This window comes from Hyla sarda, chromosome 6 (genome assembly GCF_029499605.1).
Source record: "Hyla sarda isolate aHylSar1 chromosome 6, aHylSar1.hap1, whole genome shotgun sequence".
NCBI lineage: Eukaryota > Metazoa > Chordata > Amphibia > Anura > Hylidae > Hyla > Hyla sarda.
Window position 1 is genome coordinate 131,370,299 of NC_079194.1, and position 27,782 is coordinate 131,398,080.

The 27,782-nt window shown below is 43.1% G+C and overlaps 1 protein-coding gene across 2 annotated transcripts; it reads left to right on the forward strand.

Moving 5' to 3' along the window:
* The first annotated feature begins 1,237 nt into the window (after nt 1–1,237).
* On the forward strand, nt 1,238–27,598 carry CRBN (cereblon). 2 transcript variants are annotated; one of them, XM_056525029.1, is made up of 11 exons: nt 1,238–1,466; nt 2,860–2,963; nt 9,525–9,727; nt 9,885–10,034; nt 12,192–12,357; nt 13,005–13,067; nt 14,370–14,454; nt 15,650–15,765; nt 15,864–15,928; nt 16,074–16,205; nt 27,037–27,598. In XM_056525029.1, the coding sequence occupies exons 1-11, from the start codon at nt 1,397–1,399 to the stop codon at nt 27,221–27,223; spliced, it is 1,341 nt and encodes a 446-aa protein (XP_056381004.1). In that variant the 5' UTR covers nt 1,238–1,396; the 3' UTR covers nt 27,224–27,598. The 2 variants fall into 2 exon arrangements, with proteins under 2 accessions (XP_056381004.1, XP_056381005.1); XM_056525030.1 differs by lacking the exon at nt 1,238–1,466 and adding an exon at nt 1,615–1,768.
* Nucleotides 27,599–27,782: the final 184 nt, after the last annotated feature.

The window sequence follows — 27,782 nt, forward strand, 5'->3', positions numbered from 1 at the left end:
AGAGTCATCAGAAGAAAACCTCTTCTACTTCCTCACCACAAAAATCAGCGTTTTAACTTTGCAAATGAACATATAGACAAGACTGATGCATTTTGGAAACAAGTTCTGTGGACCGATGAGGTTAAAATTGAACTTTTTGGCCGGAATGAGCAAAGGTAGGTTTGGAGAAGAAGGGGAACGGAATTTTATGAAAAGAACCTCTGTCCAAATGTTAATCATGGGAGCGGATCAATCAACATCTCACGAGTAGAAGGAAAAATGGATTCAATAAAATTTCAGCAAATTTTGGATGCTAACTTGATGCCATCTGTGAAAAAGCTGAAGATAAAGAGAGGGTGGCTTCTACAAATGGATAATGATCCTAAATACACCTCGAAATCCACGGGGATTACATCAAGAGGTGTAAACTGAAGGTTTTGCCATGGCCTTCACAATCTCCTGACCTCAACATAATTGAAAATCTATGGATAGACCTTAAAAGAGCAGTGCGTGACAGACAGCCCAGAAATCTCAAAGAACTGGAAGAATTTTGTAAGGAAGAATGGGCAAAGATACCTCAAACAAGAATTGAAAGACTCTTGGCCGGCTACAAAAAGCATTTACAAGCTGTGATACTTGCCAAAGGGGGCAGTACAAGATATTAACTCTGCAGGGTGCCCAAACTTTTGCAGACGCTATTTTTTTGTTTTCTGTTATTTTGAAAGTGTAAATGATGGAAATAAAATCTAACTTTTGTTGAAATATTATAAGAATGTCTAATCTGTAATTTGATGCCTTTTGGAGATTTTTCCATCTTTCCTTGGCTTCTTTATGTACATTAATACAAATTTTACCTTACTTCTCTGATGAACCAAAACGCGTCTACCTTGTCCATGTACCTGTTGCCGAATTTGAAATAAAGTTTTTACGGGAGCTGCGCTGGACTTCCATCCTTTCTTTTCTATATTATTAGATATTACAGATCCCTATTATTCTTAGATATTACAGATCCATATTATTAGATATTACAGATCCATATTCTTAGATATTACAGATCTGTATTATTCTTATATATTTCAGATCCGTTTTATTCGGATTTGCCTATACTGGAGAGTTTTTCCTCTTTCTAGTGTTTACAGTGACGTATCAGGCACCTGAATGCATATGTTCTGTATAGACTATAAAGGAGAACCCCGGAAATAGCAGTCTCGGTTTAGCTATGTTAGATAGACGCTTTATTTTTTGCGGCGCGTTTTTCGTTGCCATGGGAACAGGACTCCGGGGGGCGTGGCTTACGAATTGTCAGTCGGCGATGTTTTCAGAGGAGCGGACCGAGGAAGTGACGGGGTGTGTGGCCGCTTCTGTCACGTGGTGTCTGTGTTTCTTAGTTCCCAGCATGCATCGCTGGTAAACAGGAATGGCGGATGAGGAAGGGGAGGAAGATCCCGGTTTAAATAACATGGGCAACCAGCTGCAGCTTATCCCCGGTAATGTACAGTGCGGCCGGGGTCATGTATACCGCCCCCGTGTTCCTCCCGTCATACATTGCGCAGGCAGACTTACACTTCGTCCATACCTGGCGCAGTCCTGGCAGCCAATCAGAATGCTGCTTTCATTTTGAACCCTTCACTGGTGAATTGTTGCCTAGTTGCCCTTACAGTTGTTTTCCCCATCATGCATTGCGCGTCCTTTAAACTTTAAAGGGATTGTTTAGTAACTCTGCATAGTTCTATGTGACATTTAATATGGATGGGGCTACGTGGGTAGAAGGGGATGTATGTCTTCATAGGTAATGGTGACTGTATGGGGTTGGAGGGTGTGTGTGCTCCCTGACCCCGCTCATGTGTATCACGGTGTACCTGTCCCTATGACACCCATAACATGTCTTATTCTAGGGCAGTGCTTGCCAACCAGTGTGTCTCCAGCTGTTGCAAAACTACAACTCCCAGCATGCTCAGAAAGCCAAAGGTTCTAAGGAGTCTTTGCCACAGGATGGATCTTTAAAGACAGCTAAAGGCCTTCCGGTCATGTTGGGAGTACAATGACCCCCCCCAACCTACGATGGCCCCGACATACGATCATTTCAAAATACGATGCTTTTCTATGTCGGGGCCATCGCATTAACGTCTATCCGGCAGCGCAGACTGCTTCAGCTGCTGCCGGATAGCCGTTTACGGTGCCCCGTGTGCTCCGGTGATGGTCTCCTACCTGTCCTCGGGGCTCCGGAGCATCCTCTTCGGGATCCCCTGCATCGTCGGCGCTCTCCATCGACGTCATCACATCGCTGCACACGCCGTCCCGTCATCCAATAGGAGCGGCGTGTGTAACGACTTGATGGCGGCGATGGAGATAGAAGATGCCGGAGAAGCAGAGGCCTTGCCGGAGCGTCGGGGACGCGACGACAGCGATGGACGGCGACATCCAGGGCAGCGGTGACGGTCCGGAGCGGCAGGGACAGGTGAGTACAACTTCCTCTACCAGTTGTCTTCAACCTGTGGACCTCCAGATGTTGCAAAACTACAACTCCCAGTATGCCCGGACAGCCGTTGGCTGTCCGGGCATGCTGGGTGTTGTAGTTTTGCAACATCTGGAGGTCCGCAGGTTGTAGACCACTGTCCTATACTTTACATTGCATGGATCCCAACAAACGATGGTCTGTTTGGAACGGATTACCATCATATGTTGAGGGACCACTGTACTAGTTTTGCAACAGCTAAAGGCACACAGCTTGGGAAACACTGTGCTAAGTAGTCTTTGGCACAGGAAAGTCATCCCCAATGAATCTTACAACTACCCGCATGTGGGATACACTTTATGTCAGGTAGATGAGAACATGATGGTGTAACTGGCTCTTAAGTCTAACATTTCCTCTTCTGACAGAGAGCGAGGAAGATGACGACATGGAGATGGAAGATCCTGATGGAGGAGACCAGGAAGCACCTAATATCATCAATTTTGATACCAGCCTACCTACGTCTCATGCAGTGCGTAACGCGGGGTTAACTTAAAGGGGTCTTGTGTCAATAAAGTTTGATTATACGTTCTGCAACTTTTTAATAGACTTATTATACTCTCATGTGAGTAAAGGAAGAAACTTATCACAGCTGAGAGTTTGTTACAGTTTCATATGGTCTAGAGCAGTGGTCTCTAACCTGCGGACCTCCAGATGTTGCAAAACTACAACTCCCAGCATGCCCGGACAGCCAACGGCTGTCCGGGCATGCTGGGAGTTGTAGTTTTGCAACATCTGGAGGTCTGCAGGTTGAAGACCACTGGTCTAGAGCAGGGCATGCATGACCCTTGGGCTGCTTGCAGCCTCCTCCTGGCTGGGCGGAAACAATGAAGGAGTAATTCACTCAATGGCCATTGAATGGCGCCTGTCCCTATGTCTAGGAGTCTATACTATACAATGAACACTTTCCTCTGTAACTAAAGGAAAGTGATATTTTACACACAGGTGGTAAGATGGCAGGGAAGAATTACATTTATTACTGGTGCCATTACACAGTGTGTAGTGTCAGGTAAGTGCCTGCCATCATTTATACCAGCAGAATGTCTGTCATTAACCCTTTCATTAACCTTTTGTATTACAATGGTGAGTAGTCCCCTTATTGGGTGGAATTATACACTGGTTGCTGTGCCCTAAAAATGGTTTCTTGGGTGGCTTTGTCCTTGTGTCCTGTATTTCGTTAACCCATTGGTACCACACCATACACATATTGCTCTGACAGCCATAGGCTTCCTTGTCTGAGAACTAGGTGTTGGTTAAGCCATTTTTGTAGCTACATTTTGCTTTTCTTTCCATAGCTAGGTTGTCTCTTATTTGCTAGTCTGCCTATACTGCCAGTACTATATGTCACTAGGCTGCCAGCCATGACCTGAATGCCTATGTGTAGATGCTTTTTTGGTCAACAGTGGAGACAGACTATCAGCTCATATCCCAATGATTAGTAAAAACTTTGGTTTAAAGCTATACATGCTGTATATGTTCAGAATTTTGCATATATATATATATGTGCCATAGTTATGACTTTATATTGATGATGACTATGTTAAAAGAAATGCACAGTGATGCTAGATAAACAAGCCTTATACGAATTCCCAGAAGCCTGCAAGACAAATTCAGTACACAAAAATAGCCAACATTTGCCTGGTTTTCCTAACAGACAAACAATTTAAGAGAACAAATCAAAAAACTTACATAGGGGACTTGTAGATCCATACGATGAGAGGAGGTAAAGTAAGGCAACTTAAAGGGGTATTCCAGGCAAAAAAAAACTTTTTATTATATATCAACTGGCTCCGGAAAGTTAAACAGATTTGTAAATTACTTCTATTAAAAAATCTTAATTCTTCCAATAGTTATTAGCTTCTGAAGTTTTCTGTCTAACTGCTCAATGATTGTCATGTCCCGGGAGCTGTGCATGATGGGAGAATATCCCTAACATGATGGGAAAATATCCCCATAGGAGCTGGACAGCTCCCGGGACATGAGTCATCAGAAAGCAGTTACTCAACTCAACTTCAGAAGCTAATAACTATTGGAAGTATTAAGATTTTTTTAACAGAAGTAATTTACAAATCTGTTTAACTTTCCGGAGCCAGTTGATATATATAAAAAAGTTTTTGCCTGGAATACCCCTTTAACTTGAGCAGAGTGGCAATGGCTGATATCAGAGGAAGGAGAGCAGCAATCCTATAGCTCATAGCAAAGGATGGAGAAAATTAAAAGGGTATTCCAGGAAAAAATGTATATTTATTTATATATATATATATATATATATATATATATATATAAAATCTCTCAATTGGCTCCTGAAAGTTAAACAGATTTGTAAATGACTTCTATTAAAAAATCTTAATCCTTCCAATAATTATCAGCTGCTGAAGTTGAGTTGTTCTTTTCTGTCTGGCAACAGTGCTCTCTGCTGACATCTCTGCTTGGCTCGGGAACTGCACAGAGTAGAAGAGGTTTGCTATGGGGATTTGCTTCTACTCTGGACAGTTCCCGAGACACGTGTCATCAGAGAGCAGTTAGACAGAAAAGAACAACTCAACTTCAGCAGCTCATAAGTACTGAAAGGATTAAGACTTTTTAATAGAAGTCATTTACAAATCTATTTAACTTTCTGGAGCAAGTTGATATATAAAAAAAATTTTTTTCCTGGCTAACCCCTTTAATTCTATGACAGAGGCAGGCTCTGTGTACACTGCAGTGAGCCTGTAATGGTAGCCCAGCCCCCACTTACTGCAGTCTGTCTTGGTATTTATAGAGACAGACTGAGCATAACAGAAGGTAGTTAACAACATATGCAGTGGAAGGATAATGTCCCCATATACTATGGAACAAGCATACGTTTTATAAAAGGTTAGAGACCATTTAAGGAGCAGCACCAGAAATAGTAGTACCATAATAGTAGTGGTTAACTGGTGCCATCAACCCTAGGAGGACGGCTTTGATTGACAGCCAGCTTTCGCTAGCAATGGCTGAAATCAGTAGTGACTGTGGCAGCAGTGTGAGCTCCTCTGCCAGTAGACAGTGTGCTATAAAAAAAAATAATAATAATAATAATATATATATATGTGTGTGTGTATGTGTAATTTATTTATTTAGCATTACTAGTTAAACATTAAAATATATGTACCCCAAAACTTTGCAACTCCCACAAAAAAACAAGCTTTCATATATGTATGTAAATAAAATTAAAAAAAATGCATGACATTTGCAAATCTATGAGGAAAGCCCCAAAACCCCTGGATCTTTAAGGATAAAATTGTCTGCGTCCAAAAGGGGTTAAATAAGTTTGCTGGGATTTCAATTCAAGTTCTGCAATGTTGCAATAAAGTTTTCTTTGAGGGCATTGGTAATCGATCCTACTCAGGCCCCTATGTGTCACTGTGGAGAGATTGTTTACCTGACGAAAATTGACTTCTACTTATTGTGGTTTTTGCCTCCTCTGGGTCAGCATATTGGGATCGTTTGGATAGTCTTTTTGTCCTTTTTTCCATTTTCAGCCTTTAAAACTAGTCTACAAAAAAGCTTATTAAAGTTGCAGAACTGTTCATTATACATGATCTATTTTAAATGTTTTATTTTGTCAAACAAATTACTAAAAAAATGAAAGGTATAAGGAAAAAAAGAATCCTGCCTATGAAAAATACAAATATATAGAGGTGTATAAAATAAATTTATTACCAGAATTAAATAAATTAAATAAAACCTAATTTAACATAATTATTATTCATTTTTGCACTTTTGTTTTTTCCTCCTCACCTTCTAAAAATCATAACACTCTGTTTTCCACCTATAGATCTATATGAGGGCTTGTTTTTTGTGCCACAAATTTTACTTTGTAATGAAATCAATAATTTCACCACAAAATCTGTGGCAAAACGCAAAAAAATTATTTGTGGAAAAATGGAAAAAAAACACCATTTTGTGCGCTGTGATCTCTCATTTTTAGTGTATACAGAGTGATCAAAACTATGCAATTCTGGATTTTGGATTTTTTTTACGTATACACCACTGACCGTGCAGTTTAATTAACATTATATTTTTATAGTTCAGACATTTACACACATGGCGATACCACATATGTTCATTTTTGTTTACATATTTTATTTTTATTTTTTTTATGGAAAAAGGGGGGTGATTCAAACTTTTATTAAGGAAGGCGTTAAATCACATTAAGATTTTTATTTTACCTTTTTTACACTATTTTATAGTCTATACATGGAATCGTACACTGTTTCATACAATGTTCAATGCTATGCCATAGCATAGCATTGATCAGCGGTATCGGTGTTCGATTGCTCCAGGCTTCTGAGGCCGGTGAGGACCCTCCCGCTGTACCCTTAGCTGATTGGGACATCGTGGTTTCACTGCAGTGTTCCTGATCAGCTCCGCTAAGCTGCTGGGACTGTTTTATTCCTATTTTAGATGCGACAATCAATTTTACGGCATTAATGCCGGGCATCACAGCAATCGGTGATGTCCAGCATTAGAGACGGGTCCCGGTGGCTATTACCTGCTGGGATCACCCCACCATGATGTGGGCTCAGCTCCTGAGCCCGCATCATAAAAGAGGTGCAGGGTGTACGTGTACGCCCTGCATCCTCAAGGGGTTAAAGGGTTGTTTCCAACTTGCAAAGTTTTCTCCTATTCACAGGATGGAGGATACCAAGCTTTTCGGTGTTGGTCCGAGCGCTGGGACCCCCAATGATCACAGGAACAGAGGAATATTGTTTCTGGAATGAATGGAGTGCATCATTCATTCTCTGTTGGGCATCTGAACATTGGCAAGCCCTGAGCTAGACCATGTTTGGAAGCTCCATAGAGACTGAACAGAGCACTTGCCACGCACATGCTATGTGCTTTTAGTTGACAGTTTTCCTCTCTTCTTGGAATTAGTGGGCGTCCCAGAGGTTGGACCCCCACTGATAAACTTGTTAATCCCTATCCTGTGGACAGGGCATAACTTTGTTAGTTTAGACTAACTTTAGACCAAGCATTTGAAATGGATTCATCTTGGATGGATTTATGGCACCTGACTGGTTGTGGTCATGGCCCCAGGTGACCCCATTCACTAGCCTTAGCTGCAATGTAACATGAACACTGCTGTGCGATGTGGCAAATTTTGCTTGCATGACCCCTGTCATGGCCAAAATCACAATGTAGCCCTAGCCTTATACATGCATTGCTTAAGCAGGAAAAAAAAAAACAATGGAGGTTAATGGGAGGAAAACGTCACACTAAAATCATGCTGCTTTTCTGAAACTGGCAATGACACAAAAACACATGTACTGTAATAAAATGCAATCTTTTGGAAAAACAAATGCACAAAAACAAAACACTGAAGTTTTTGGAGGCATGTTTAGAAGCATAAAAAAAAAAAAAAAAAAAACACACACTCCAAGTTTTATAAGAAGTGTAAGAGGAGATGTTCCCGATAAATGGAGATTGCCCAAAGTTGTTCCCATCCACAAGAAGGGTAGAGAAGAAGCTATTATAGGGGTGGTGTTGATGGCTCTAAGGCCATGTTCACGTGTCAGAATTTTTTTGCATTTCAGAGTCCTGTTGAATTCAACGGGATTCTGATGCGCGGTGCACACGGCGGAATTTCCGTGACACACGTTTCCTGCACAGAAATTCAATTTTCCTTTTCCGCATTTTTTTGTGCTGAGTCTGTACGGAATGCATAGCCGTCTATGAGCTGGCACATTTTGGCTGGCACAAGTTACTTAGTGACTGGAACAGATTAAAAACCCAGTGTCACTGTGCTCTAATATAGTTATAAGGTTAGGTGGATCACCATCCACAACACTTTATTTATGGGTGGGGTCCCTCATAAAAACCCTACAAAACTCCTCCGTCAGCAGCCACAATGTTGCACTGTTTAAAACGCAAAAAGATGCCCCCCTCTACATGTTTCGGTGTAAACATGCCATTGTCAGTAGGAAATGAGGCAAACACAAAAACATTTGCCTCATTTCCTCCTGATGACAATGGCCCATATTTATCAAACTGTGTGAGAGAAAAGATAGAGGAATTTTCCCATAACAACCAATCACAGCTCAGCTAACAAGCTTTGGTAAAGTGAAAGCTGAGCTGTGATTGGTTGCTGTGGGAAAATCCCTTTTTTTTTTTTTTTCTCTCACAAAGTTTGATAAATCTGGGCCAGTGTGTTTATAACGAAATGTGTAGAGGGGCATCTTTGAGTTTATAATATAGTATAACACTGTAGCTGCTGATGGAGGAGCTGTGTAGGTCCCCCATATACCAAATGTCTATGGGGTAGATCTATCAAAACCTGTGCAGAGGAAATGTTGCTGAGTTACCTATAGCAACCAATCTGATTGCTTCTTTCATTTTGCAGAGGCTTTTTCAACAATGAAAGAAATGTGATTGGTTGCTATGGGCAACTGTTCAACTTTTTCTCTGCACTGGGTTTGATAAATCTCCCCCTATGTGTCCAAACTGTGAACATTCCAGCAGATTCCCATTGTTTTTAAAGGGGTTCTCTGGTGCTTAGACACAGGGTCGGCAGCGTGTGACATCACGCCTCCGCCCCCGTGTGACGTCACGCTCCGCCCCTCAATGCAAGCCTATGGGAGGGAGCGTGACAGCTATCATGCCCCTTCCCGTAGGTTTGCATTGAGGGGCGGAGAGTGACGTCACACGCCGCCGGCCCTGTGGTCGTTGGTAATCAGACCCGGAGCGAACATGCTCCGGGGACTGATTACAAACGGGATGCTGCGTGCAAGATCCTTTGGATAGGGGATAAAATGTCTAAGCATCAGAGAACCCCTTTAATGACATTCCGCTGCTCTGTTCTGACTGTGGAATCACCACAACAGAATTTCACCGGCGGAAAGTACATCTGCCCAAAGAATAAACATGTTCATCCTTTTAGTGGAATTCCACCAGACTGCATTGTCATCACTAGAGAATACTTTGGCAGTGACTGCTGCAAGCGGAATTCTGCTGGCTAAATGTCCATAGTGTGGAAAAGCCCTTATTTTGTTACTTTTTCTTTATTTTACAGTACCTGGGAGTTGACATGGAGGAGTTTCATGGAAGAACAGTACATGACGATGACAGCTGTCAGCTGATCCCGGTGTTACCACATATACAAGTGATGTTAATTCCAGGCCAGACCCTGCCGCTACACCTCTCCAGACCACAAGAGGTCAGCATGGTGCGGGGCCTCATCCAAAGGGACAGGACATTTGCCGTGCTAGCCTATAGGTTTGTAAGGGGTAGAATAAATATTCAGTCAAATTTCTTAAACTCTGAATCAGTTTGGGCTTTTTTTTTTTTTCATAGATCATAGAATAGTATTAGTTGCGGTATCCATAGTGAAATTAATAAATGTGAAATTAATAAATGTATTTTTTAATCACAGTGAAGGCCTTCAGAGAGACGCTCGCTTTGGGACGACTGCAGAAATCTATGCATATCGTGAGGAGCAGGAGTACGGCATTGAGACAGTCAAAGTGAAAGCCGTTGGACGTCAGCGATTCCAAGTCCTGGAAATAAGAACTCAAGCAGATGGGTGAGAGGTGGATTTGGTAGAAGAAAAACTGGCAAAAAATACTAATATGTAAATTAAGTACAAAGTATCCCAAGTGCCCTGCAGCTCTGCCCAGTACTGAGTAATCTGCTTGGATAAGGGCCTGTAGTTCTGCCTAGTAATATAGTGACTCCTTCCCCCCGCTCCAATATTGTTACAGAACAAGGTAGATTTAAAAGGGTACTCCGGTGGAAAACGTTTTATTTATTTATTTCTTTTTTTTTTTTTAAATCAACTGGTGCCAGAAAGTTAAACAGATTTGTAAATTACTTCCATTAAAAAATCTTAATCCTTCCAGTACTTATTAGCTGCTGAATACTACAGAGGAAATTATTTTCTTTTTGGAACACAGAGCTCTCTGCTGACATCATGACCACAGTGCTCTTTGCTGACATCTTTTAAGAACTATCCAGAGTAGAAGAAAATCCCCATAGCAAACATATGCTGCTCTGGACAGTTCCTAAAATAGACAGAGATGTCAGCAGCGAGCAAAGAAAATAATTTCCTCTGTAGTATTCAGCAGCTAATAGGTACTGGAAGGATTAATATTTTTTAATAGAAGTAATTTACATATGTGTTTAACTTTCTGGCACCAGTTGATTAAAAAAAATTATAATAATTCCAGCGGAGTACCGCTTTAAGCAAAAATGTATGTGCGTTACAAAACATTTTATTTTATAATAAAGGGGTTTCCATCAAGAGAAACATGTTTTTAAAATGTCAGATGAAATTTATTTGCTTTCATTAAACATTTCTACAGGCGTCATCCCTTGCTTTTAGAGGCAGATGTGGTTGTGTAGTTCATGGTTGTCTCCAAATAGGGCAAACAATGCCCCCTACTGTCTGTATTGAGATGTCAAAGACTGTAGATTAGAGGGGTTTGGTTTGCTAATTCACTCGATTTCAAGCTTCAGGAGTCTGTCCTGGGCTCCTTTTTCTCTACCCTCAGTTAAAGCTGACCATACATATAACATCATAGCTGTCGGCTGAACAACAGCTATCTCACCCAATCCCACCATAGTCATGCATGCTCGGCTCACCTAAGCATGCATGTCTTTTGAAGACCTAGAGCAAAGAAAGATGCTGCCAGACTCCTGGTGGTTACTTATCTCCCAGAGAACAAAAGAATAGGGTTGTAGACATTCAACACGTCTGGTCATTATCAATCTGGGGATACTCACAAGGCCACCTTACACTTTATGGGTGCCTCCCAGCTGGTCCCGCCAAAATCATAGGGACATTTCCCGGAAGCTTTGGCATCTCGATAAAAAGCTAGTAACAATTTAAAGAGATGGTGGGTCCAAATAAGAATATTGCTGCTCAGATGTCCGGAGGATCCAGGCACACAATTTCAGGTATTTTTATTTTTTTATATATATATATTTTTTTTAACTTAATTAAGGCTGCATTCACATCTCATTTTTGTAATACTGTTCAGGTTTTTTGTAAAAAACAAAAAATAAAAAAAACTTATGTCTCAAAACCGGACCGAACTATATACAACCTTGTACAACCGTATATACTTCTGTACGGTTTTAAACCGTATACGGTTTGAAGACAGATGTCCGGTTGCATACGGTTTAATACGTTTTTTGAAAGAAAAAAACGGATAAGGTTTTATGTTTGTCCTTAATTAAATAAAGTTCTTCTTGTATTATTTGTGGGAAGAACTTTCAGCGTGCACTGCGTATTGTGCAAACCGGATGGAACCGTACGCACATACGGTTCTGTATGGTTCCCATTGACCACCATTTAAACAAAAAAACGTATACGGGTTGTATCCGTTTTTTCACCCGGACATAAAACCGTAGTTGACTATGGTTTTGTGTACGGGGAAAAAAAGGGATAAAACCGTAAATTATGCAAAAAGAACACAACCGGATGCTACTTTTGGCATACCGTTTTCAATGAAATGTCTATACATACGGTTTGCAATATTGTTCCATATGGTTTTTTACACTGAAACCAGATACAGGAACCGTATTGCAAAAACGAGATGTGAATGCAGCCTAAGTCACAAGTTTCAGCTGCATATAACTAGGGAACCCATGTAACTCTCTTACAATGCAGTGGTAGAAGGTGTCCTCCTAGTCTTTAAACTTGTCACTTTTGATGTTAACAGCTTCTTTACTTTGCCAGGATCCTGCTTGCTCGGGTCCAGATTTTACCAGAGCGGGTCCTGCCATGTCCAATGATATCCATCCAGCTGGAATCTCAGAATCGCCATCAAGTTTTTCCAAGCAGTAAATCACTGAGCAGTCGGAGTCCACAGAGCACCTTTCAATGGCTGCATAAGTACCGCAGGGTGAGGACACAACCCCTTTCTGCCACAGCCAAATTGTATGATTTTCATCCCCACCTTTTTCTGTAGATGTAGCCATATGAATTGTATTTTTTAGAGCAAATTTGCAGTAAAATAAATGTATCCCCTATCCACAGGATAGGGGATAAGTGTTTGATCGCGGTGGGGTCTGAACGCTGCGATCTCCTGCACGGGGCCCCCACTTTGCCGTGGCTCTCCCGTGCAGGAGGCGTGCCGGCCGCAGCATGATGCAGCGGCCGAAACGCCTCCTTCATATAGTTGTATGAGAGAGGCAGGGATACAGCGTTCGTGCACCCGGCCTCTTCCATAGAGCTTATAGGGGGCTTTGTCCATTGAGCTCTCTGAGCTCCACAACACACGCATTAGCCAGCGCACTGCGAGAGAGATCAAGGGGGGGTCCCAGCGGTCGGACACCCTGTGATCAGACACTTATCCCCTGTCCCGCCGATTAAGTTTATTTCACTGCAGTTGTCCGTTTAATAGCACCATTTTGGAGTATTTATATAACTTGACCCAAGATGGTCCCATAGACTGCACTAAATTGTTCAGGCCACAAGTGGTGCAAAATGTCTAAAAACTCCTGGCAGTGAAAGTTTTAATGTTTTTTGCCATATTTTTCTCTCCTACAGAGGAAGTTTTATGGTGCCAATTTGACGTCATGGCCATCGTGGCTCTACGCCTTGTACGACGCTGTGAGTATAACGGAATGACTGTCAGCTCCTTGGTTGGTTTTCTGCTTCTGTATGCGCTTTTGCATTGCAGTGCACATGGTATAGTCCTGCTGCACTTAGTGTTCACTTTTAAAAGGGTTGTTTCGCAAAGCAAAGTTGGTAAAATCAGATATGTAACACATTCGTAGAATTGTGCTATTTTAAAGTAAAGTAAATAACATCCCTGTACTGTTCTTCTACCTCATGGGTCTGCTCAGAGGAGACTAACTAAGCCAGGACTTCCTGGACAGACTGAGCGTGTGTGACCACCTTAGTGTTACATTGTCAGAAATGCTTGGACATTTCACATGATGCATACATTTAGAACTATTTAGCTTTATTATACCAACCCTTTTAATGCAGAGACCTTTATGTAGGGAGGCTTAACCCTTTAATGACGCAGGGTTTTTCCGTTCTTGCATTTTTGTTTTTTTCCTCATCGCCTTCTAAAAATCCTAACGCTTTCAATTCTGCTCCTACAAACCCATATGATGGCTTATTTTTTGCCTCACCAATTGTACTTTATAATTATATCAGTCATTTCACCACAAAATTTACGTCGAAACCAGAAAAAAAATATCTGTGGGGCAAAATTGGGAAAAAAAATTACACCGCGGCGCCCCCCCCCCCCCCCGAACTGCCCACTGAGCTAACGGGCAACAGTTTTCTCGCCTTTTAGACGCCGCAATCAACTTTGATCGCGGCTTCTAAAGGGTTAATGCTGGAAATTATTAGCCGCGGGTCCTTGCTGCTGAAAGCAACCGGGACCTGCGGGATATGAAGCGCTCTCAGCCTCTGAGCGCGCTTCACATATCGGGAACCCCCCTTAAGGGGTTAAAGGGGTACTCCGTCGAAAAACATCTTATCCCCTATCCCAAGGATAGGGTATAAGATGTCTGATCGCGGGGGGTCCTGCTGCTGGGGACACCTGCGATCTCCAGGCCAGCAGTGGCACTGTCCGGAAAATGGAAGCTTTGAGCTTCCGCGTTTGTGATGTCACACCACACCTCCTCCATTCATGTCTATGGGAGGGGGCATGGCGGATGTAGTCACAGTCATCCGGCACGGAGCGGCGTTCGCTCCATGCACGGATGACTGGGGTGCTACACCAGAGATCGTGGGGTTCCCCAGCGATCAGACATCTTATCCTTTATCCTTTGGATAGGGGATAAGATGTTTTTTGGTGGAGTACCGCTTTAATGTAATCTGTTAGTCTGAGCTGCCACAAGTAACATTGTGCAGATTTGTAATGATACAACATATGGTATCGGTATCTTTCTTTAGGATTCTCTCATGGAGAGGGTGAAGCGACAGCTGCATGAGTGGGATGAAAATCTTCGGGACGATTCTCTGCCTGCTAATCCTATAGGTGAGACAAAGTGGGAGTCATTTATTTTAATAAGTCTTCTGCAACTTTCCAATGTATTTTGTGTTTCAATACCTCTACGTTTTTGAGATGTCTGCTTGCCATCATTGTATTGAGTAATTCCATTTTCCATCCAGAGGGTAACAACACATCTTTATACTTCTTATAACTCACAGTATTAAGCAGTAGGACAACTCTCTCTCCTAAAGGGTTTCTACAATGTATCAGTACCAAGTAAAATTTAGCAGCTGCTACATTGCCACAAAGTCCACATTCACTGACAGCAAGCCAGCAATCCTTAAAACGGTAAGGAAATGGAACTAAGTGTATAATATAAAGCTCAGCAGCTTTCCAATATTACACAAGAAAATAAAAACTATAAATCTTTTAACTACTAAAACTATTAACCCCTTTGACAACAGGTTGAACATTAAAGATTATTCATCACCTATTCATGGGCTGTTGAAACCTTCACCAATTGCCAGTATGGGGCATCTGGTCTCCCTGTTTCTCACAGCTAGGCAGAGTTTTAAGTCGAGCATATGTACTGTTGCTTCATGTCTATATCATTGACAGAAGCATCTGAGTCAACAGAATAGTAAATGCAGCTCTAGAATCTTAACATATAGATTTAATTTATACAAAGAGGCTTTGTATCCCTTTAAAGGGGTACTCCGGTAGAAAACTTTTTTTTCTAAATCAACTGGTGCCAGAAAATTAAACAGATTTGTAAATTACTTCTGTTAAAAAATCTTAATCCTTCCAGTACTTATTAGCTGCTGTGTACTGCAGAGGAAATTCTTGTATTTCTTTTTTGTCTGTCCACAGTGCTCTCTGCTGACACCTCTGTTTATGTCAGGAACTGTCCAGAGCAGGAGAAAATCCCCATAGCAAATATATGCTGCTCTGGACAGTTCCTGACATGGACAGAGGTGTCAGCAGAGAGCACTGTGGACAGACAAAAAATAAATACAAGAATTTCCTCTGTAGTACACAGCAGCTAATAAGTACTGGAAGGATTAAGATTTTTGTAGTATAGATTTTTTTTAAGTAATTTAAAAATCTGTTTAACTTTTTGGCACCAGTTGATTTAAAAAAAAAAAATAATGTTTTCCACCAGAGTACCCCTTTAATCCTTTGCTCGTCTTTTATTGCTCAGCAGCTAATTAATCGCTGCCTCACTTTTATTTGTGGTCAGATTTCTCATATCGTGTTGCGGCCTGTCTGCCCATTGATGACACGCTGCGTATCCAGCTACTGCAGATCGGAAACGCCATCCAGCGACTGCGCTGTGAGCTGGACATCATGAGCAAAGTGAGTTCACTCTAATGCACTAAAGATCCTGTATCCCGAATCATGTCTCCCCTATGACGTACAACCTGTGACCCCCGGCTCCCATTCTCTTGTTGTAGTGCACATCTCTTTGCTGTAAACACTGTCACGACACTGAGATCACAACCAAGAATGAGATTTTCAGGTGAGAGGGGATCGCGTCATACCTATTCAGCATATGATCTCATAGCTGGGGAAGAGGGTGAGAACAATATCGATCGGGATGGTAGTTCGTATATATGCCTGTCTATCTTTTTATGGGGAATTGACATTTCTTGCCTGTTTTGCAGTCTCTCCCTTTGTGGCCCCATGGCTGCCTATGTGAATCCCCATGGCTATGTACATGAGACCCTGACTGTCTACAAAGCCTTAAACCTGAACCTGGTGGGCCGTGCATCCATAGAGAACAGCTGGTTCCCAGGGTAAGAGTACTGGAACATAAAGAGGACTGTGGACATTGACCTTATATATTTGTTTCATAACTCAGATTCACTGTGAAGAACACAGTGGCAGGTCCTTTATAGGATTCTCCAGGGGTCAAGTTCTGGGAAAAAAAGTGTGGGAACTCACCCAAGAATTCCACTAGGGATCGACCGATTATCGGTTTGGCAGATATTATCGGCCGATATTCACGATTTTGGAAGTTATCGGTATCGGCAATTAGCTTGCCGATAATGCGGGTGCTTTAAATCAATGAACTGCAGCAGCTTTTGCAGGGCAAGAGACCGCCGCCACTGCCTTCTTCTCTCCCCCTGCCTGTCCTGAGACGAACCACCGCTGCTGCCCCTCCCCTCCACCTATCCTCTGGCCAGAGACCAACCACTGCTGCTGCCCCCCCCACCCCCCGCCTATCCTCTGGCCAAAGACCGCTGCCGCCGCTGCCCCATTCCCTCCCCCATTCCCGGTGTTATAACTACCTGTTCCCGGGGTCTGCGCTACTTCTGGCTCCTGCGGCATCCTGCGCTGTTGCTGTGCGCTACGCAATGACGAGTGACGTCCTCACCGTGACGTCACCGCCAGTGCGCACAGTGACAGCTCAGGACGTCGCCGAAGCCAGAAGTAGCGCGAACCCCGGGAACAGGTAATTATAAAACTGGGGATGGGGGAGGCAATGGGGCAGTGGTTGGACTCAGGACCGGCGGGGGGAGAGAAGCGGGCGGCGGCAGTCTCTGGCCAGAGGATAGGTTGGGGGGGGGGGGCAGCGGCGTTGGTTGGATTCAGAACCCCAGGACAGGCGGGGGGGGGGGGGGGGGGTTTGGGGCAGCGGCGTTGGTTGGATTCAGAACCCCAGGACAGGCGGGGGGGGGGGGGGGGGTTTGGGGCAGCGGCGTTGGTTGGATTCAGTACCCCAGGACAGGCAGGGGGATAGAAGTGGGTGGCGGCGGCGGTCTCTGGCCCCGCAAAAGCCGCTGCAATTCATTGATTTAAAGCGCCTGCTTTAAATCATTGATCTTCAGCAGCTTCTGCAGGACCAGAAACAGTTTATCAGGGTATACCCGCACACACACATTTTACCACGGATATTTGGGGGGGGGGGGAGAAATAGCCAATAACTTATACCGGAATATCGGTATAAGTTATCGGACTGAAAGTTCACAGGTTATCGGTATCGGCCCTAAAAAAATCAATAACACAATTGTAAAAGAAAATATTCTGTGCTTTTGTTTTATCCTGTTTGTCTAAAAAAAATCTATATCGGTCGATCCCTAATTTCCACTTTCCACTCAAGGGCCAGTCCTGCAGGACTCTTGCTAATGGGAATAATGTTCCTGGTGTGGAAAAAGTGCAGGAACTCAGTTCCCGCTTGTTCCTGCAGGACATGAGCCCTGGGGTTGTCCCTATATTACTTTGAAGGGACTCAGAAGAGGGGCTTGCAGCTAGGGCCCTCATTCGCAGTATCTTCAAAACATAAAGCGGGCCTATTTAAGTCAAGAGATATGGAAGAATCAGACTCTGATACCCTAGGTCAGTGTCCTCTAACTTGTGGCTGTATAACTGATGTGATCTACAACTCCCATCATGCATGTCATGGCAATATGAAAGTTGTAGTGCTGCAGCAGCTGAAGAGCCCCAACCAGTGTGCCTCCAGCTGTTGCAAAACTACAATTTCCAGCATGCCCGGACAGCCAATGGCTGTCCGGGCATGCTGGGAATTGTAGTTTTGCAACAACTGGAGGCACCCTGGTTGAGAAACACTGATGTAGACAAAGTCTTCTAGTTTAGAGCAGGCATAGGTAACCTTGGCACTGCAGATGTTTTGGACTACATCTCCCATGATGCTTTGGCAGGATTTTGGCTGTAAGAACATTATGGGTCTAAGATGTAGTCTAAAACATCTGCAGTGCCAAAGGTTACCTATGCCTGGTTTAGAGTTAGCTGACAGATACAGTATAGATAAAACTGAGTAAGTTATGCCACCTGGTGGATAAGTGAGTGAAAAGCACTCTGATTATCGCTAAGTTCTACAATTGTATCCTCTATGGGCACAAGTCTCTCTCCTGTCCTGATTGTATTTTACATTTACCAGCATGGATACGTTGTATCAGTATAGAGTCCAGACTGTTTAGCTCAGAGGATTGTCTATAACTGTGCCATATTCTCAGCTGTGAGAGGTATTCCTTGTGTAAGGCTGGGTTCACACCACGTTTTTGCAATACAGTTCCCGTATCAGTTTTTTTTGATAAAAAAACAGATTCCTCAAAACCTGACTTAGGCTGCATTCACATCTCGTTTTTGCAATACGGTTCCCGTTTCCGGTTTCAGTGTAGAAACCGTATGCAACCGTGTTGCAAACCGTATGTATAGACATAGCATCCAGTTGTGTACGTTTTGCATCATTTACGGTTTTATCCGTTTTTTTCCCCGTACACAAAACTGTAGTCTACTACGGTTTTATGTCCGGGTGAAAAACCGGATACAACCCGTATACGTTTAAAAAAAAAATGGTGGTCAATGGGAACCATACAGAGCCGTATGTGCACAATACGGTTTTGCAGTTTGCACAGGCACAGTGCACACCGAAAGTTCTTCCCACTAATAGAACAAGAAGAACTTTATTTAATTAAGGACAAACCTAAAACCGTATATTTTTTTTCTTTTTTCTTTTTTGTTAACAAATTAAACCGTATGCAACCGAACATCCGTTTTCAAACCGTATACGGTTTAAAACTGTATAGAGGTATATACGGTTGTTCACAATTGTATACGGTTCGGTCTGGTTTTGTTTTTTTTACAAAGAAACCTGATACGGGAACCGTATTGCATAACCGAGTGAATGTAGCTAAAACTGTATCAAAACGTGTGTACAAATTTTAATCTGTATACAGTTGAAAACCGTATACGGTTTGAAAAATTATGTCCAGTTGCATCAGTTTTTTTAAGGAAAAAAAGTATACGTTTTTAACTTTTCACTCCATTATGAATAAAGTTTCACTTGTTTGATTGAAATTCCTAAAAAAAAACTGTGCAAAGTAAAAAAACGTATGGTGAAAACCGGATGGAACCGTACGCACATACAGTTTTGTACAGTTACCATTGACTCCGATGTTAAAATAAAACGTAGACGTTTTCAATAAGGTTTTTCACCCGGACCAAAAGCCGTGGTAGGCTACGGTTTTGGGTATGGGGAAAAACTGACAAAACCGTACAGGATGCAAAACAGACACAACCTGATGCATCTTTTGGCATATGGTTTTCAATGGAGAGTCAATGCATACGGTTTTCAATACGGTTCCGTACGTTTTTTAAACTGAAATCGTATACGGGAACTGTATTGCAAAAACGTGGTGTGAACCCAGCCTTATAGGGGTTTATCCAGTCTTACAAAGTTGATGGCCTATCTTCAGGAAAGTTCATCAACATTAGATTGATGGGTGCCAGGGGTTAGCTGCATGTTCTTCCCTGTTTCTCTGCTTGCCCATGGAATCACTAGACTATAAGTAACGGTGGTGCAAAGTGCTACAGCGTTGTTTCTTTGAATTCAATAAGACAACTTAGAATTGCTGCTGCTAAGAGTACGACAAGTGCTGCAGCACATTCAAATAGCTAATTAAAGGGGTTTCTGGAAACTAGCCCACCCCATTCTAAGGCTGGGTTCACACCACGTTTTTGCAATACAGTTCCCATATACGTTTTCAATTTGAAAACCGTACGGAACCGTATTGAAAACCGTATGCATTGTCATTGTCTCTCCATTGAAAACCGTATGCATTGTCTCTCCATTGAAAACCGTATGCATTGACTCTCCATTGAAAACCGTATGCATTGACTCTCCATTGAAAACCGTATGCATTGTCTCTCCATTGAAAACCGTATGCATTGACCCTCCATTGAAAACCGTATGCATTGACCCTCCATTGAAAACCGTATGCATTGACTCTCCATTGAAAACCGTATGCATTGACCCTCCATTGAAAACCGTATTCATTGACCCTCCATTGAAAACCGTATGCATTGACCCTCCATTGAAAACCGTATGCATTGACTCTCCATTGAAAACCGTATGCATTGACCCTCCATTGAAAACCGTATGCATTGACCCTCCATTGAAAACCGTATGCATTGACCCTCCATTGAAAACCGTATGCATTGACCCTCCATTGAAAACCGTATGCATTGACCCTCCATTGAAAACCGTATGCATTGACTCTCCATTGAAAACCGTATTCATTGACCCTCCATTGAAAACCGTATGCATTGACCCTCCATTGAAAACCGTATGCATTGACTCTCCATTGAAAACCGTATGCATTGACCCTCCATTGAAAACCGTATGCATTGTCTCTCCATTGAAAACCGTATGCATCAGGTAGTGTCTGTTTTGCATCCTGTACGGTTTTGGTCCGGGTGAAAAACCGTATGCATTGACCCTCCATTGAAAACCGTATGCATTGTCTCTCCATTGAAAACCGTATGCATTGTCTCTCCATTGAAAACCGTATGCATTGACTCTCCATTGAAAACCGTATGCATTGACTCTCCATTGAAAACCGTATGCATTGACTCTCCATTGAAAACCGTATGCATTGTCTCTCCATTGAAAACCGTATGCATTGTCTCTCCATTGAAAACCGTATGCATTGACCCTCCATTGAAAACCGTATGCATTGACCCTCCATTGAAAACCGTATGCATTGACTCTCCATTGAAAACCGTATGCATTGACTCTCCATTGAAAACCGTATGCATTGACTCTCCATTGAAAACCGTATGCATTGACCCTCCATTGAAAACCGTATTCATTGACCCTCCATTGAAAACCGTATGCATTGACCCTCCATTGAAAACCGTATGCATTGACTCTCCATTGAAAACCGTATGCATTGACCCTCCATTGAAAACCGTATGCATTGACTCTCCATTGAAAACCGTATGCATTGACTCTCCATTAAAAACCGTATGCATTGACTCTCCATTGAAAACCGTATGCATTGACTCTCCATTGAAAACCGTATGCATTGACCCTCCATTGAAAACCGTATGCATTGACTCTCCATTGAAAACCGTATGCATTGACCCTCCATTGAAAACCGTCTGCATTGACTCTCCATTGAAAACCGTACACCAAAGGATGCATCAGGTAGTGTCTGTTTTGCATCCTGTACGGTTTTGGTCCGGGTGAAAAACCGTATTGAAATGTATACTTTTATTTTTTTATTTTTTTTTATCATGGGAACCGTACAGAACTGTATGTGCGTACGGTTCCGTCCGGTTTTCACCATACGGTTTTTGGCTTTGCACAGTTTTTTTTCTTGGAATTTCAATCAAACAAGTGAAACTTTATTCATAATGGAGTTAAAAGTTAAAAAACGTATATATGTTTTTTTTTTCTTAAAAATCAGATGCAAACGGACATCATTTTTCAATCCGTATACAGATAAAAATTCGTACACACGTTTTGATACAGTTTAGTCAGATCTTAAGGAATCAGTTTTTTAACAAAAACCTGATACAGGAACCGTATTGCAAAAATATGATGTGAACCCTGATGGCCTATCCTGTAAGGCTGGATAATTCCTCTCTTGATGCAGGCAAGCATTACTGCTTCACACAGACTTAATCAGGTGAATTATATAGAGTTCATATGGTATCAATGACCACGCCATTCTACTACATCCCAAAATATATTTCATGTCAGACGTGACCAAATTGTGGAGGCCAGATGATCATCTCCACAGTGGCAGATCTTATGGGGTGTTCCTGGTATGCAGTGATGAGTACCTGAGTGGTCCATGAAGGGACAAGTGGTAAACCAGTCACAAAGTTGTGAGCTTCTTGATCTGTGTGGGGAGCGAGACCCATCTCTGAGCAAATTTAGCATCAGCTTCACTGCTGGCCATGATAGGAAGGTGTCGGCACACAGAGCATCAAAGCTTTACTGTGCTTGGAGCTACATAAATGACACCTAATCAGAGAGCCCCTGAAAGCATCTACAGTGGACACCTGAGCATCAGAACCATGGAGCCATGGAAGAAGGTGACCTGGGCTGATAAATCATGTTATCTTTTCTATCATGTGGACGGTCAGGTGAGTGTGGAAAAGAGAGAGCATCAGGATATGCTGTAGTAAGAAGATAAGCCATTGGTGGCAGTGTGATGGTCCGGGCAATGTTCTGCCGGGTCCTGGCATTCATATGGATATCACTTACCACCCATCTAAACAGTATTTTAGATCAAGGACACCCCTTCATGGCCGTGGTATTTTCTAATGACAGTGGCCTCTTTCAGCAGAATAGTGGATCCTGCCACCAATGGTTTAAAGGGGTACTCTGCTGCTCAGCGTTTGGAACAAAGTGTTCCGAACGGTGGAGCCGGGAGCTTGTGACGTAATAGCTCCGCCCCTCGTGACGACCCGCCCCCTCAATGCAAGTCTATGGGAGGGGGCGTGACAGCTGTCACGCCCCCTCCCATAGACTTGCATTGAGGGGGGCTGGGCATGACATAATGATGGGGCGCGGCTATGACGTCACGAGCTCCCGGCTCCAGCGTTCGGAACAGTTTGTTCCAAACGCTGAGCAGCGGTGTACCCCTTTAAGGTGCATGACTAAGATTTCTACTTGTTGACCCAGCTTTCAAATTCCCAGATTTCAATCTGACCCAGCATCTGTGGGATCTTCTGGAAAACAAGTCTATTCCATGAAGCTCACACTTCACAACTTACCTCAGGACCTAAAGTGGTTGTCCAGAATAAGAAAATCACTGCTTCTTTTATTTTTGGTCAAAACGGCACCACTCTTGTCCACAGGTTGTGTCTGGTATTGCAGCTCATCTCCATTAAAGTGAATGAGATTGAGCTGCAGTACTGCACACAACCTGTGGATAGGAGTGGTGTTTCTTTTTACAAACAAAAATTAGCAGCAGTTTTTCTATCGCTGGCGACCACTTTAATGAATATCTGTTGCTAATGTCTTTGTTCCAGTTACCACAGGAAACATTCTGAGGACTTGTAGAGGCCATGTCTTCTTCAGTGGCATGAGGGAGACCTGAACAATAATGGGCTGGGGGCTTCAGTGTTGTGGGTGGTCATTGTAAGGTTTCTATGGAATTAATTCTATAAACTCTGCATAAAGCTTACCAAACTACCTGCGAGCTGGTACAGGTCATTCCATCTGTAATGTGCACTGACCCACCAAATGTTAAGTAGTGTCTCCTGGTCTCCTATTACTTAAAGGGGTACTCCGCCTCTAGACATCTTATCCCCTATCCAAAGGATAGGGGATAAGATGTCAGATCGCCGCGGTCCCGCTGCTGGGGATCCCCGGGATCCCCGCTGCGGCACTGCGCTATCATTACAGCACAGAGCAAGTTCGCGCTGTGCGTAATAACGGGCGATACAGGGGACGGAGCCGCGTGACGTCATGGCCGTCCCCTTAATGCAAGTCTATGGAAGGGGGCGTGGTGACCGCCGCGCCCCCTCCCATAGACTTGTATTGAAAGGGGCGGGCCGTGACGTCACGAGGGGCGGAGCCGTGACGTAACGATGCTCCGGCCCCTGTATTCTGCGTCATTACGTGCAGAGCGAACTCGCTCTGTGCTGTAATGATAGCGCGGTGCCGCAGCGGGGATCCCGGGGCTCCCCAGCAGCGGGACCGCGGCAATCTGACATCTTATCCCCTATCCAAAGGTCTAGGGGCGGAGTACCCCTTTAACTGCAAACAGAGATCTTGAAAATGTTGAAGAATTAAAGGAGTACTCTGGTGGAAATCATTTTTTATTATTATTATTATTTTTTTCAAATCAATTGGCTCCAGAGAGTTAAACACATTTGTAAATTATTTCTATTAAAAATAATCTTAATCTTTCCAGTACTTATCAGCTGCTGTATACTACTACTATTCTGTCTGACCACAGTGCTTTTTGCTGACACCTCTGTCCATGTCAGGGACTGTCCAGAGTAGGAGCAAATCCCCATAGCAAACCTCTCCTGCTCTGGACAGTTCCTGACATGGACAGAGGTGTCAGCAGAGAGCACTGGGGTCAGACTGGAAAGAAATTCAAAAAGAAAAGAACTTCCTGTGGAGCTTACAGCAGCTGATAAGTACAGGAAGGATTAAGATTTTTTTTTTATAAAAGTAATTTACAAGCCTGTTTAACTTTCTGGCACCAGTTGATATGAAAAAATATTATGAAATGTTTTCCACCGGAGTACCCCTTTAAAACAATGTATATTAGTTGCTTTAGAGAGTTTATTGTTTTTAAAGATCACGGAAAACAGAAGTGGTAATGGTGGGTGTGCGAGGAGAATAGATAAAAGAATAAAAGCAGAAGGAAGTAGATATTTTTATCACGACACTTTGCATAATAAAAACAGCAGCCTGATATGTGCAAAAAGAGCCTCAAAATGTGTATATGCAGAAACGCTGCACATACAACAAATGTCCCCGTCAATGTCTGTGGTGGCTGCTTCCTAAATCCTGGCAGTCCCAATGACCTCCCAGGACACTGTCACCAGTGTACAACTATATTCGGCTGTCAGGAATGAATAATGTGTATGTCCACTCCGATCCTCAATCATGCTGGATTATTGGAACTAGAGAAAAACCTATAGCACAGTGCAAAGACATAAACAGTATAGAAAATTGCTGTTTCCTTGACCTGTAATACAAATCTGCATATTGATGTATTTAAAGAAGGCTACATAACTCACCCACCCATTTATCTAACAATGTCTGACACCGTGTATACACCAGGGAAACCTAGATGGCGACATCCCTCACAGACTCCGCCCTCTTTTACTAGGCAATGGTGATAATTTGGCATCAGTCATAGAAAATTCTTTAAATTGATTTATAAGGCTAGAGAACCAGGAGCTCACAATAAGATGCTACCTGTTTTTACTTTGCAGTTCACTCATAAAGGGGTATTCCCAACATCAAAGTTATCCCCAGTATAACTGGTAGAATAGAGATAAGTTGTCCCCTATTCATTTGGTGGACAGTTTTTCTTTGTTCTCATTCCGCCCCCCACAAATGTTATACCTTGACCTTTTGATAGGAGAGAACTTATGATGTTGGGAATCCCCCCTTAAAGGGGTACTCCGGTGGAAACCCCTTTTTTTTTTTTTTTATCATCAACCTGTGCCAGAAAGTTAAACAGATTTGTAAATTGCCTCTATTAAAAAATCTTAATCCTCCCAGTACTTATCAACTGCTGTATACTACAGAGAAAGTTCTTTTCTTTTTGAATTTCTTTTCTGTCTGTCCACAGTGCTCTCTGCTGACACCTCTGTCCATTTTAGGAACTGTGAAGAGCAGGAGAGGTTTTCTATATGGATTTGGTCCAACTCTGGACAGTTCTTGACATGGACAGAGGTGTCAGCAGAGAACACTGTAGTCAGACTGTATTATACAGCAGCTGATAAGTACTGAAAGGATTAAGATTTTTAAATAGTAGTAATTTACAAATTGGTTTAACTTTCTGGCACCAGTTGATTTAAAAAATAAATATATATATATATATATATATATATATATATATATATGTATATGTTTTCCAGCGGAGTAACCCTTTAAGGGCAGGTCATATTTTGCTGAGTATTTTCTGCAGAAGATTTTGCTACCCATTGACTTCAATGAGTAAGAAAACACACAGCAGCAAATACGCAGCAAAATACGGCACAAATTAGGACTTGTGACCTACCCTTATGGTGTATTCACACACTGCTGTGTATTTGAAGTAGCTCTGTGTGTTCGCTCATATCAGTGGATTTCCCGCTGTAGACACAGTGCCTACTCGTAGCAGAAGCGCAGCAGGAAATCTGCTGGTACAAAGGGACACTCAGAGCTACCCAGCCACTGCAGGGATCTCACTCTTGTAACTGCAGTCTGCGCATTTGCAGTGTAAAATACGCTGTGGTGCGCTACTTGTGACCCTACCCTACCGGATTTGAGGTTGCAGATCCGCAGTTGTAAAATCCACAGTCGCGGATATTACAGGGTAATCAAAAATACACAAGAATTGCCTTGTAAAATCCACAATTGTAAGAATTTACAGCTTGCCAGCATACGGAACATTTAAAGAGTACCTGTCATCAAACCATATTTTGTAAACTAACTCAGATTATATTCCTTAACTACTCATAACACCCCTTCTCACCTTTAAAAAAAATTTCCGAGCTTTAAAAAGTTCTGTATCATACCTTTCCCCTTGCTCACATAGTGTGAGCTCCCGGCAGGAGAAAGTGGGTGTTCCCCAGCAAGTGCAACGTCACTGAAGCTTGTGAGAGCTGTGCCTCGCCATGCCCCCACACACTTTCTGAGTTTGGTCTCCTGCCAGGCTCGTTGAGAATTTTAACAGCAAGTAAATAGCAAAGTGTTATAATTACATGAAAAATATTAAAAGTTTAGTTTGCTGACAGGTATTCTTTAATTCCAAACGCTGTGTGCACGCTGCGGAGGTCGTTCACGCCCCCTAGGGACATCACACCACGCCCCCCCAATGCAAGTCTATGGGAGGGTACGTGACGGCAGCTATGCCCCCTGCCATAGACTTGCATTGAGGGGGTGTGGCCTGACATCACGTGGGGGCATGGCTGACCCCCGCAGTGTGCACACAGCGTTCAGAACTAAATGTTCTGAACGCTGACCCATGAAGTACACCTTTAAGTCCACATCTGCCGATTTTGCAACTTCAAATCTGCATCACATCTTGTGTGTGTGTGTGATCCGGTGTGTGTGAATGCATCCTTATTACCAGAGTTCTGTTGCATTTCTACAGCTTTTATATTCCTTCCACCCTGTCTTTTCTCCCCGTGCAGGTACGCCTGGACAATCGCACAGTGCAGAGTATGTAGCAGCCACATGGGGTGGAAATTCACGGCTGTACGGAAGGATTTATCCCCTCAGAGATTTTGGGGTCTGACCCGTTCAGCTCTGCTACCTCGAATTCCAGTGCCAGATGAGGAGGAGGCGAGAGAGGATCAGTCCACGATTCTTTGTTTATGATTGGCACATATCACCGCTATGCTTTGTCTCCTGCCCCCCAGATATGCCATAGATTTGGGGGGGTGCAGCCCCCTGCATGTGACACCTTTTATCTGTGGTTAAGAGGAGGATCTGTCCTTGTGTGCAGGGATGGAGCAGAGAGCACAGTCCTGGTGCCTGCTCCTGAGCTCACCTCAGACCCGCACGTCCACTTCTGAGGCTTTTACCTGCGCTACTCCGTGACACTGATTATATTGTGATACTTACTAGCCCTACATCAGACGCTGAGTTATATGGCTGTCCTGACTTCAGCCCCACAACTGTGTCTGGTCACTAGAGTCAGTCTTCTGTAAATACCTCTTAAAGGGGTTCTCCGGTGCTTAAACATCTTATCCCCTATCCAAAGGATAGAGGATAAGATGCCTGATCGCGGGAGTCCCACCGCTGGGGATCCCCGGGATCATGCACGCGGCACCCCGTTTGTAATCAGTCCCCGGAGCGTGTTCGCTCCGGGACTGATTACTGGCGACTACAGGGCGGGTGGCGTGTGACGTCACGCCTGCGCCGGTGTGTGACGTCA